The sequence below is a fragment of the Scyliorhinus canicula genome, chromosome 29, assembly GCF_902713615.1.
Source record: "Scyliorhinus canicula chromosome 29, sScyCan1.1, whole genome shotgun sequence".
Classification (NCBI taxonomy): Eukaryota; Metazoa; Chordata; class Chondrichthyes; order Carcharhiniformes; family Scyliorhinidae; genus Scyliorhinus; species Scyliorhinus canicula.
In genome coordinates this window covers 14,048,891-14,062,192 of record NC_052174.1, presented here as the reverse complement: position 1 = coordinate 14,062,192, position 13,302 = coordinate 14,048,891, and the positions used below count along the sequence as shown (strand labels likewise).

The 13,302-nt window shown below is 55.3% G+C and overlaps 1 protein-coding gene across 1 annotated transcript; it reads right to left on the bottom strand.

Moving 5' to 3' along the window:
• Nucleotides 1–1,827: 1,827 nt before the first annotated feature.
• Nucleotides 1,828–11,105, bottom strand: LOC119958329 (monocarboxylate transporter 13-like). Its single transcript, XM_038786769.1, has 5 exons — nt 11,052–11,105; nt 8,738–8,947; nt 6,503–6,646; nt 5,073–5,861; nt 1,828–2,066 (listed from the first exon to the last, which is right to left on the bottom strand). The coding sequence occupies exons 2-5, from the start codon at nt 8,940–8,942 to the stop codon at nt 1,828–1,830; spliced, it is 1,377 nt and encodes a 458-aa protein (XP_038642697.1). The 5' UTR covers nt 8,943–8,947; nt 11,052–11,105.
• Between the last annotated feature and the right edge of the window lie 2,197 nt (nt 11,106–13,302).

Sequence of the window (13,302 nt, the reverse complement as noted above, 5' to 3'; positions counted from 1 at the left end):
TCTGGGGCCTATCGGACGGGGAAGCCTGACCCTGGAGGTCTCCGAGGAGATTCAATCGAAGTGTTGGTACTGATTGAGTAATATTTATTTGAAAATTTAGAGTACCCAATTATTTTATTTTTCCAATTAAGGGGCAATTTAGCGTGGCTAGTCCACCTACCCTGCACATCTTTTGGGTTGTGGGGGTGAGACCCACGTGGACACGGGGAGAATGTTCAAACTCCACACGGATAGTGACCCAGGGCCCTGATTTGAACCCGGGTCCTCAGCGCCGCAGTGCCAGTGCTAACCATTGCGCCACATGCCGCTGGAACGGGAAGAGGGTCTGTGAACAGTGTTATCTCAGGAAAGATACACCGGCATTGGAGGCCGTCCAGAGAAGGTTGACTGGGCTGATCCCAGGTAGAGAGGGATTTTCTCATGAGGAGAGGTTGAGTAGGTTGGGCCTGTCCTCATTGGGAGTTTAGAAGAATGAGAGGCGGCCTTATTGAGACGTATCGGATTCTCAGGGGGTTTGACAGGGTCGGTGCTGAGAGGTTGTTTCCCCGTGTGGGAGGGTCTGGGACCAGAGGGCAGAATCTCAGAGTGAGGGGAGATTCTGAGAGGATGTTTCCCCGTGTGGGAGAGTCTGGGACCAGAGGGCAGAATCTCAGAGTGAGGGGAGATTCTGAGAGGATGTTTCCCCGTGTGGGAGAGTCTGGGACCAGAGGGCAGAATCTCAGAGTGAGGGGAGATTCTGAGAGGATGTTTCCCTGTGTGGGAGAGTCTGGGACCAGAGGGCAGAATCTCAGAGTGAGGGGAGATTCTGAGAGGTTGTTTCCCCGTGTGGGAGAGTCTGGGACCAGAGGGCAGAATCTCAGAGTGAGGGGAGATTCTGAGAGGATGTTTCCCCGTGTGGGAGAGTCTGGGACCAGAGGGCAGAATCTCAGAGTGAGGGGAAGGGGGCGCCCATTTCAGACAGAGATGAGGAGGAATTTCCTCTGTCAGGGGGGGTAGTGTTCCCGTGGAATGTCGAGTTTGCCTCGGAAACCTCGGGCGCTCGCCCCCCACAAGCGGGGACCAGACGGAAGGGCACTCATGGGGGGGGTCTCCCAGTGGGATCGGAGGCCCCCCCAGCTTTTGACAGGGTGGTACCCTGGCATTCCCAGGTGGCATAGGAGCTGCCAGATTGGCTGTAGGCCACCCCCCCCCCCCTCCACGGTTTCCAAAAGCAAGGGCAAGCTCCGAGTTGGGGAACCCTCTCGCTCCGATTAAAGTAGTCCGCCCGGGCGGCTGCAAATTGCAGAGCATTGGACCTGGGTTGACCATTGAACTTGGAACGTTGGCCAGTGTTTTGCGTGTGGTTGCTTTAGTGATGCAGCTCCAGAGCTCCACCTACGGGTATTGTTTGTTTCTCAGTTTACCGGGATGAATCCCGCACGCAACAGGAGTGACCTCCGGATTGCCTGTCCTCCGAGATGTGGGAAGATAATTCTTGACGCAGGGCACCAGGGAGAACTCGCCCACTGTCCACTTTCCCCCCCGAGACGGTAGACTGGGACCTGGGTTTAATGTCCCAGTACGCAGTGACACGAATGGCGCAGGCATTACACTGAGCCAGTCTTCAGCACAGTAACAGGCCATTCAGCCCATCTAATCCATGCTGCTGTGGGTGCTCCTCACCTGCCTTCTCCCTCCCCACCCCCCCCTCGGCCCGTCGGCCTGACCTTTCTCTCTCGTGTGCGTCGATCTAGCCTCATCTTCAACCTGCGCATTTGCTGCTCAAGCGACAGCACTCCAAGGCCACTGGCCGTAAAGCGCGCCGCGCTGTCGCCGACGGCCCCGCAATCAGCAAACAGTTACCGCCTCCGTCACTCCTCGGCGCGGACAGCCCGTGACGGCGGCTGGGGCCGGGTGATCTCCGTCACCCACGGCGCCGACCGGACCGGCGGCCCGCCCCTCGGGAAGGGCTGCGTCGCAGACGAGGAAACCCGGCAGCAAGAGCAGGGCGAGAGATCCGGCCAGGATGAAGCCGCCCGCAGTCATGAAGGAGACGGTGTAGCTCCCTGTCACGTCCTCCAGAAACCCTGAGAGAAGGAGAGACAAGTAGGAATCGTCAGTCCCCAAATTCATAGTTCCGTCTTTTCCATGGCAACAGTTCCCCCCCCCACCCCCCACGCCCCCTCCACACCCTGTTCCTTGTAACAGTGGAGTATAAGTGGCCAGGCTGCAAGTATGGACTCAGAGAGTGAGCTAGTGAACTACAGGCGGCATCACAACAGCAAAAACCTGGCTAAGCCTTTAGTTAGGCCCCAACTGGAGTCTTAGTGTCTGGATCTGGGCACCGCAATTGAGGAAGGATGCCAAGGAGGGATTTATGATGTGAAGAGACCGAAAATGGCAGGACTGTTCTTGAGAGGGCAGACAAGGTTAAGGGGGGGGGATTTAATCGTGGTGCTCTCAAAATCAAGGGCTTTGAGAGAGTAAATGAGGAGAAAGAGCTTGTTGAGCTTAGTTAGAGAATGACGCTGTTAGCATGGGTTCAATCCTACCAGCATCACTGAGGTAGTTCTTGGGGCCAGTGGTAGTTCCTTGGGGCCAGTGGTAGTTCTTGGGCCCCTGATGATTCTTCGGGCCTGCGGTAGCTTCGGAGGCCTTTCTTAGGCATGTGACAGTTCTTGGGGCCTCTGACAGTTCTGAGGGTCTATGGTAGTTCTTAGGCCGTTTATCGTTCTTGGGGCCTGTGGCAGTTCTTGAGGCCTGTGGTAGTTCTCTGATTTTTGAGAGTTTGTCTCCTGGTTTGTGTGACGCTGGGATGGGGCCCTGCGGCGAGAGTGGCATTTGCAGGCCGGTGGCAGATGGAATTTAAGCCGGGAGTGCGTGAGGTGATGCATTCTGGGAGGACGAACAATGAATGGTACAATGAGTGGTCGGACACTGGGAGGTAAAGCATTCAGTGCTCTGAATGTTTTATCTTCTTTATTCTTCCGTGGAGTGTGAGCCTCGCTCAAGTCTGAAGGCCTTTGTTAAAGGCACCTCTGCCATTCTTGCCGGCTCGGTGCTCCACAAGCCCAGTGGTAGTGGCAGCCCTGGGAGTGTGGGGGCAATGGGAGGCAGCACATGAGACTGGATGGGGCGTCGATGTGGTCACCGGTCTCTGGGGGGGGGCTGGACGGGGGCTTCAGGAGGTGGCAAGGGGCAGGGACTGAGAGATTTGGGGATCTCTTGGGGCTGGTTTAGCACACTGGGCTAAATCGCCGGCTTTGAAAGCAGACCAAGGCAGGCCAGCAGCACGGTTCAATTCCCGTAGCAGCCTCCCCGAACAGGCGCCGGAATGTGGCGACTAGGGGCTTTTCACAGTAACTTCATTTGAAGCCTACTCGTGGCAATAAGCGATTTTCATTTCTTCATTGAGGAGGGTTTCCCGAGTCCAGAGGAGTTTGAGTTGTCGGGTGGGAACGGGTTCTGGTACCTGCGGGTACGGGAATTTGTCTGGCGGCAGATCTCGAGCTTCCTTCGAAGGGGACTACAGGATAAGGTGATGTCTAAAACAGGGGTTGGGGAGGGGAGGGTCTCGGAAGTATATAAGGAGCTGATGGCGTGGGGAGGGGTCCCAATCGGGGCGGTGAAGAGGAAGTGGGAGGAGGAGTTGGGAGGGGAGTTGGAAGTCGGGCTATGGGAGAAGACCAGGAGAGTCGATGCTTCCTCGCCGTGTGCCAGGCTCAGACTGATCCAGTTCCAGGTGGTCCACGGGGCTCGTATGACTGTGGCCCGGCTGAGTAGCTTTTTGAGGAGGTGGAGGACAGGTGTGGGTGGTGAGATCCCGCGAACCATGTCCATCTGTTTTGGGCGTGTCCAAGACAGAGGGAATTCTGGCAGGGATTTGCGGATGTCATGTCAGACGTCCTGGAAGGGAGGGTGACTGATTCCAGCGATGGCAATATTCGGAGTGATGGAAGATCCGGGAGATAGCGGGGGGGGGGGGGGGGGGGGGGGGGGGGGAGGAGACGCCGACGTTTTGGCCTTTGCCTCCCTGGTAGCCCGGAGAGACGGATTTTGCTGGGATGGAGGGGCTCGGAGCCTCCAATGTTGGGGAAGATGGCAGGGTTTCTTCGGCTAGAGAAGATTAAGTTTGCCTTAACCGATTGATTACAACGTTTCGCTCGGAGGTGGCAGCCGTTCGACTTCTTCAAGGAAAATTGACCATCAGCAGGGGGTAGGGGTGGGGGTGGGGGGGGGGGGGGGGGATGGGGGGGAAGGGGAGGCGTGGAAGTCTAGAATAAGAGCAGGGAATCTCATGTATGGGTAGTTAGGTCTGGGGGGAGCCGGGTGTGTTATTGTGCGGGTTTCTGCGTGTGATGGATCCCTCTGTTGTTTAAAATGCGAAAATATTTAAATTATAAATGCCTCAATAAAATATTTTCCAATAAGGAAGAGTCAGCATTGGCTGTGGGTCTGGAGTCACGTGTAGGCCAGACCGGGTAAGGACGGCCGATTTCCTCCCCTGAAGGAACATTAGTGAACCCGATAGTTGCCGTGGCAACTGAGACGGGCTTTATAATTCCAGATTTACCAATCGGATTTAAATTTCACCCGGGTGGGATCAGAACCAGAGCATAGGCCCAGGCCTCTGGATTACCTCCAGCGACGGACATGGAGACAGAAGTGCGATGCCTGCAGTGGTTGAGAAGTTTGCTGCCTCCTCACTGAAAAACTGCATCGAAATCACATCACGGAATCAGGCCCTTGTGGCCCACCTCCCCCGGGCTGGTGTTTCTGCCCCACGCAATTCCCCTCCGCAGCCCCATTCACCTCAGCCTACCCATAGATCCCTCACTTCTCCCTCAAATAGATTCCCCTCAAAAACACCTGGGAAAATTGAATGAAGCAGCAGGCCGACATCTTCACCACTCTCCAGAATTCCCAATTGGATTTATTCCCAGACTATCTTAGGTGGAAGGGCAGTCAATGGTTACTCGGCTGAGGCAGTGGGACAAGGTGCCTGGGAATCGGAGCCAGCACGAGTCAATGGAGCCGTCAGAGGCCGGGAATAAGGCCTGGCGCGGATTGAAAGACCTAACGAGCCGCATTACCTGAGAGGGGGGGCCCGAGGAGACCACCAATACTAATCATCATCAGGAAAAGCCCAGTCGCGTTGAGGATCCGTCCAATTCCGACGATCTCCGGGAGCGTGGAGAAGAAGAGCGGAGCGAGGCCTCCAGTGCAGAAGCCGCAGAGGAGACTGAGTCCCACGAGACTGGAGTACGAGTTCCCTGAGGGAATGAGCAGGAGGCTGATTCCGGTGAGAACGCTCCAGAGGAATAGCAGGTGGATTTTCCGAATCAGCTGGATGTCAGCGACCCAGCCGGAAAAGAGCCGGGCCACGGTCTCTGAGATGGCACTGACTGACATCAGGAAGGCCGCCTCGTAATCGCTCAGTCCAAGGTTCTTCCCATGGGGCACCAGGTGGATGTAGGGGACAAAGAAACCGGTGGTCATCAGAGTCATTGCGAAGCTGTACGCCAGGAACCCACGGTGCTGGAAAAGGGTCAAGTCGAAGGCAGAGGTCACTTTACCCCAACACGCGGTTCCTTTCGCCCCATCGTCGGGCAGCGCCCCCGAGGCAGCGGGAAGGTCCTCGATGAGCGCGATGGGTCTGAGCAGGGCCGCACACACACAGAGGTTCAGCATCATGGCGGACAGGATCTGGAGGGCCCCGCGCCAACCGTACCCATCGATCAGGAGCTGAAACAGCGGAGAGAAGAAGAACGACGCGACTCCCACTCCCGTAAAGGCCAAACCGGTCGCCAGGGCTCGGCGTCTCTTGAAGTACTTGGCAATCATGGAGACTGTGGGGGTGAAGACCAAGGCCCAGCCGAAACCTGGGGAGCAAAACGCGGGACAGTGAAGCACGTTCTCTCGATTAGCGTGCGCCCATTTCACAGTCTGCCACTCCGGGGTAACGAGTCAGGGGGTGGAGCCAATTGGGTAACTCTTGGAAGGAGCTGACGCAGGGTGATGGGCCAAATGGCCTCCTTCCCGGGCCGTCAGGTTCCCCGTGACCTCCGGGGATACGCCCAATCGGAGTTGGCAGCCTCAATGAGCAGCAGGACAAGTCCCCTGAGGCATTGTAAGGTGGATGGACGAGTGGTGGGTGAACCCAGGGCTGTGGGCTGGCGGTGAGGGGGGTTTCGGTGGGTGACGGTGGGATAGGCAGGCGCTCAATAGCGAGGCTCCGTGGGCAATAACAGCCACTCGGGCAAGGAAGTGGAAGAGGGCCACACGCCCCCGTGGAGCCCACGGCCCAACGAGGGAGGCACTCGCTCCGGGAGAGAGATGGACCAAAAAAAAAACAGGGAGGCCAAGCCTCCTGGGTCGCTCTGATGACCCATTGTTGATGCTGAGGCCTCGATTTCCATCATGGAGCTGACAGGGAGCTCAGAGAGCAACAGAGAGAGGGAGGGGAAATAAACTCAGGCTCTTAGGCCTGGAAGAAGGCCCAGATTAATTCTAATGGTCTGACCTGTCAGGAGTCCAATGGAGAGATACATGTGGAGGAGTTCCTGTCCGAAGGAGGCTGCCAACATCCCCAAGGAGGCCAGAATCCCACCGACCATCACCACGGGCCGGGCACCATAATGCATCCCAAACACACTCCCCACCGGACCTGCCGAAGGAAACACAATAAGACCACAAGGCATGAGGAGCAGCAGTCGGCCATTCGGCCCATCGTGTGGGCCATCCAAAGGGGGTCATAGATCATAGAATTTACAGTGCAGAAGGAGGCCATTCGGCCCATCGAGTCTGCACCGGCTCTTGGAAAGAGCACCCTACCCAAGGTCAACATCTCCACCTTTTCCCCATAACCCAGTAACCCCACCCAGCACGAAGGGCAATTTTGGACACTAAGGGCAATTTATCACGGCCAATCCACCCTAACCTGCACATGTTTGGACTGTGGGAGGAAACCGGAGCACCCGGAGGAAACCCACGCACACACGGAGAAGACGTGCAGTCTCCGCACAGACAGTGACCCAAGCCGGGATTCGAACCTGGGACCCTGGAGCTGTGAAGCCATTGTGCTATCCACAATGCTACCGTGCTGCCCCGTCATGACCGATCTGACGGGATGATCCTCAACTCCGCTTTCCCGCTGTGATTAATGTCGGGAAGTCCGCGGGTGGGGCCTAGTTGGAGCTGTGAGCCTTACTGCGGGTCCCTGTTAGCCCCTCTGCAGGGCTTCGATTATGTGACCCTTTCACGGCAATTTTTCTGCCGTAAAAGTTTTCACGATGGCCTCGGGATGTAGTCCCTGAAACGGAAAATCCGGCCCATGGTGTCGATGGTGAAGTCAGCTCAAAGACCTTTATGTTCAGGGGTATTGAGTACAAGAGTCGGCAGGTCATGTTACAGCTGTATCGGACTTTTGTTCGGCCACATTTGGAATACTGCGTGCAGTTCTGGTCGCCACATTACCAGAAGGATGTGGATGCTTTAGAGGAGGTTCACCAGGATGTTGCCTGGTATGGAGGGTGCTAGCTATGAAGAAAGGTTGAGTAGATTAGGATTGTTTTTGTTGGAAAGACGGAGGTTGAGGAGGGGGGACCTGATTGAGGTCTACAAAATTATGAGAGGTATGGACAGGGTGGATAGCAACAAGCTTTTTCCAAGAGTGGGGGTGTCAGTTACAAGGGGTCACGATTTCAAGGTGAGAGGGGGAAAGTTTAAGGGAGATGTGCGTGGAAAGTTTTTTACGCAGAGGGTGGTGGGTGCCTGGAACGCTTTGCCAGCTGAGGTGGTAGAGGCGGGCATGATAGCGTCATTTAAGATGCACCTGGACAGGTATATGAACGGGCGGGGAACAGAGGGAAGTAGATCCTTGGAAAAGAGGCGACAGGTTTAGATAAAGGATCTGGATCGGCGCAGGCTGGGAGGGCCGAAGGGCCTGTTCCTGTGCTGTAATTTTCTTTGTTCTTTGAAAAGCTGTTTTTTTTCCCCCTTTGGATGTGAATGGGGATTAATCCTGTGTTAATAATGAAGTTTGTTTTAATATGAAAGATCGCTCGGTGTCAGTGGAACCACTCCTGGGGGTGAAATCTCCTTTCCTCGCAGTTTGCGCCTGGAAAATCTCTTAGGGTCTCACCTGGTTTCCGAATACAAATCGGGGTCTGGTCTGGATGCCGTTACACATGAATTGGGTCTGTGGAGTAATCATTGACAGTTCCGTGGTCAGCAATGCGAAGACCAGATCTTCAACTCCTGATTGATCAATTGGCCGGGGTGGGGTTCGAACCCGTCTCCCGGAGGGTCAGCTTGGGGTCTCTGGGTTACCAGTGATGCCAGCGCCCCGCCCCGTAATCAGACGGTGATGGAAGGATTCGATAGGGCGGATGGAGGGGAGCACATTTCTCTGGTGGGTGGGGGCGGGGCGTCCGGAGTGGGGGGCTGAACTGGAGGAATCAGGGCCAGGCCACCCAGGGGGGTCATGTCAGGAAGCACTTCTTCACGCAAAGCGTTTGCCCCCACCCACCCACCCCCGCCAAGAGGCCGGGGCTTAATTGAAAGGTCAGATTTGGGGTTCCTAGATTTTCTGTTGGGTAAAAAAGGAATTAAGTCGACTTATCGTGCAGACCCTATCTAACTGGACGCTACGGAACAGATTCAAGTTGGCTTCCTCGAGACCAACGCGACCGGGCCGTTTGCTCGCCGGACCGCCCTGATACACGACGTGAGCAACGGGAGAGGAGGCGGGACTCACTCGCAAACTGCTGAGTCGCCATGGCGATGGAGGTGATCCAAGAGACGCGACTGGATGACTCCTGGAAGTGTCGGGTGAAGCGGGTGAAGAAAACGCCAAAGGAGCGCGTGACGCCCACCAGGAGGCAGTTACTCAGGAATCCCGCCAAAACGATCATCCACCCCCAGCCTCCATCTGGCTGCTCACTGAAGACAGGCTGCGCCATCACACCTGGGGAGACAACACAGCGCCCAAAGGGTTAATGGGCAAGGCAGCGGAAGCAGAACCTTTGAATATTATTAAGGCAGAGCCAGATAGATTCTGGATTAACGAGGGGGGAGTGAACGTTTCCAGAAAACGCAGAGAAGTCAGATCAGCTGAGATCAGGTTCAACGTTGCAACACGTCCGAGGGGCCGAGTGGCCTTGTTTCACTCCTGATTTGAATGTTCCTTTGCATGTGTATGTGTGTGTGCCTGCGTGTCAGTGGATTTGCAAATCTACACCATTTATGTGCGTGTGTGTCTCTATGTATGTATTCAAATGTTTGTGTGTCTGACAGTGCGGCACTCCCTCAGTACTGACCCTCTGACAGTGCGGCACTCCCTCAGTACTGACCCTCTGACAGTGCGGCACTCCCTCAGTACTGACACTCTGACAGTGCGGCACTCCCTCAGTACTGACCCTCTGACAGTGCAGCCCTCCCTCAGTACTGACCCTCTGACAGTGCGGCACTCCCTCAGTACTGACCCTCTGACAGTGCGGCACTCCCTCAGTACTGACCCTCTGACAGTGCGGCACTCCCTCAGTACTGACCCTCTGACAGTGCGGCACTCCCTCAGTACTGACCCTCTGACAGTGCGGCTCTCCCTCAGTACTGACCCTCTGACAGTGCGGCACTCCCTCAGTACTGACCCTCTGACAGTGCGGCACTCCCTCAGTACTGACCCTCTGACAGTGCGGCACTCCCTCAGTACTGACCCTCTGACAGTGCAGCACTCCCTCAGTACTGACCCTCTGACAGTGCGGCATTCCGTCTGTACTGACCCTCTGACAGTGCGGCACTCCCTCAGTACTGACCCTCTGACAGTGCGGCACTCCCTCAGTACTGACCCTCTGACAGTGCGGCACTCCCTCAGTACTGACCCTCTGACAGTGCAGCACTCCCTCAGTACTGACCCTCTGACAGTGCGGCACTCCCTCAGTACTGACCCTCTGACAGTGCGGCACTCCCTCAGTACTGACCCTCTGACAGTGCGGCACTCCCTCAGTACTGACCCTCTGACAGTGCGGCACTCCCTCAGTACTGACCCTCTGACAGTGCGACCCTCCCTCAGTACTGACCCTCTGACATTGCGGCACTCCCTCAGTACTGACCCTCTGACAGTGCGGCACTCCCTCAGCACTGACCCTCTGACAGTGGAGCACTCCCTCAGAGTACTGACCCTCTGACAGTGCGCCACTCCCTCAGTACTGACCCTCTGACAGTGCGCTACTCCCTCAGTACTGACCCTCTGACAGTGCGGCGCTGCCTCAGTACTGACCCTCTGACAGTGCGGCACTCCCTCAGTACTGACCCTCCGACAGTGCAGCGCTCCCTCAGCACTGACCCTCTGACAGTGCGGCACTCCCTCAGTACTGACCCTCTGACAGTGCGGCACTCCCTCAGTACTGACCCTCTGACAGTGCGGCACTCCCTCAGTACTGACCCTCTGACAGTGCGGCACTCCCTCAGTACTGACCCTCTGACAGTGCGGCGCTCCCTCAGTACTGACCCTCTGACAGTGCGGCACTCCCTCAGTACTGACCCTCCGACAGTGCAGCACTCCCTCAGTACTGACCCTCTGACAGTGCAGCGCTCCCTCAGTACTGACCCTCTGACAGTGCGGCACTCCCTCAGTACTGACCCTCTGACAGTGCGGCACTCCCTTATCACTGACCCTCTGACAGTGCGGAGCTCTCTCAGTACTGACCCTCTGACAGTGCGGCACTCCCTCAGTACTGACCCTCTGACAGTGCAGCACTCCCTCAGCACTGACCCTCCGACAGTGCGGCACTCCCTCAGTACTGACCCTCTGACAGTGCAGCACTCCCTCAGTACTGACCCTCCGACAGTGCGGCACTCCCTCAGTACTGACCCTCCGACAGTGCAGCGCTCCCTCAGCAGTGCACTGGGATTCTCTGCTGGGATTATGACTGAAACATGTGGTGTGGAGCTCAAACTCCAATCCTTTGTCTGAAGGCGATGAGACGCCGCTCGCCTCTTGGCAGCCCGGACCTGCTTAACTGTGAACCACCCTCTCACTGTGACAAGATAAAACAAGGCAATGAGGTTACCTGGAATAATAGCAGGCTTGCGAGTGGAAACTCCCCACTCTCACCCTCTGAATAAAGTGGTTACCTGCGGAACCTGTTTTTGGATTCTCAGCAAGGTCCTCAGCAAATGCGTCTGACCTGTAGGTACCACTCAACAAATGTAGGGAGGGGGGTGTGAGGGTCACTGAACTCACAGATACTGTTTGCACAATAGCTTTGGTCAATAGTCCAGAAGATACTGTCCCCTGGAATAAGTGCTGGTTAAAAAGAGATTAGGCTGGTTAAAGAATAACCAAATCAGCAGTAGAGTTAGGGATCGTGTCCAAATTATCTCCACCCGGAGTGAAATGAGAAGGAAGAAACATTCAGGGTCAGAGTGCGATCGATCAGTTTCTCAACCCCCTCCCGTAACTCAATCGCAATCCTTTCCCTTGTCGTCCCCCACCCTCCCTAATTGCCCCCGTGAGAAGGTGGCGGGCAAGCCGCCTTCTCGAATCGCCGAAGTCCCCGGGGTGTAGGTACGCCCACCGTGCTGTGAGGGAGGGAGCTCCCGGATTTTGACCCAGCGAAGGAACGACCGGTACATTTCCGAGTCGGGGTGGCGGGTGACTGGGTCGGGGTTTAGCAGTTGGCGCTGTTGCCGATTTCGTGCTTCAAGATAGCCCGTTGGGTGGGGGGCGCGGGGTGGGGGGCGCGGGGTGGGGGGCGCGTGGGGCGGGGTGGTGGGCGGAGGGGGTTATGATCTGTGAACGGTGGGCCAGCTTCTATCAGGCACCCTGTACTTGAGGATTCGTGCTGTTGGGTGAATTGGACGTTCTGAATTCTCCCTCTGTGTACCCGAACAGGCGCCGGAATGTGGCGACTAGGGGCTTTTCACAGTAACTTCACTGCAGCGTTAATGTCAGCCTAGTTGTGACAATAAAGATTATTGTTATATTTACCAACCCGTCTTTCGTTTACAATGCTTTCAACAATGAAAATACCCCAGCACAGCTAAAGGATGGATATTTCAAAATTTGTCTACCTTGGTGAAGAACGCATTGGGGACGGGGATCGGGAGTAGGAAGAGGCAGCACGTTCGGTTTGATAGACTGCATGGTATTCGAGGCAAGGTACTAACACGGATTGACGATTGGCTGTCAGACAGAAGGCAGAGAGTTGGGATAAAAGGTTCTTTTTCGGAATGGCAACCGGTGACAAGTGGTGTCCCGCAGGGTTCAGTGTTGGGGCCACAGCTGTTCTCTTTATATATTAACGATCTAGATGACGGGACTGGGGGCATTCTGGCCAAGTTTGCCGATGATACAAAGATAGGTGGAGGGGCAGGTAGTATTGAGGAGGTGGGGAGGCTGCAGAAAGATTTAGACAGTTTAGGAGAATGGTCCAAGAAGTGGCTGATGAAATTCAACGTGGGCAAGTGCGAGGTCTTGCACTTTGGAAAAAAGAATAGAGGCATGGACTATTTTCTAAACGGTGACAAAATTCATAATGCTAAAGTGCAAAGGGACTTGGGAGTCCTAGTCCAGGATTCTCTAAAGGTAAACTTGCAGGTTGAGTCCGTAATTAAGAAAGCAAATGTAATGTCATTTATCTCAAGAGGCTTGGAATATAAAAGCAGGGATGTACTTCTGAGGCTTTATAAAGCACTAGTTAGGCCCCATTTAGAATACTGTGAGCAATTTTGGGCCCCATATCTCAGGAAGGACATACTGGCACTGGAGCGGGTCCAGCGGAGATTCACACGGATGATCCCAGGAATGGTAGGCCTAACATACGATGAACGTCTGAGGATCGTGGGATTATATTCATTGGAGTTTAGGAGGTTGAGGGGAGATCTAATAGAAACTTACAAGATAATGAATGGCTTGGATAGGATGGACGTAGGGAAGTTGTTTCCATTAGCAGGGGAGACTAGGACGCGGGGGCACAGCCTTAGAATAAAAGGGAGTCACTTTAGAACAGAGATGAGGAGAAATTTCTTCAGCCAGAGAGTGGTAGGTCTGTGGAATTCATTGCCACAGAGGGCGGTGGAGGCCGGGACATTGAGTGTCTTTAAGACAGAAATTGATAAATTCTTGATTTCTCGAGGAATTAAGGGCTATGGGGAGAGAGCGGGTAAATGGAGTTGAAATCAACCATGATTGAATGGTGGAGTGGACTCGATGGGCCGAATGGCCTTACTTCCACTCCTATGTCTTATGGTCTTATGGTCTTCCCGCCAGGGAGAGCGGGAATGAGTCCCAACTCCACAGCTCTCTCTGTACTTCCTCCA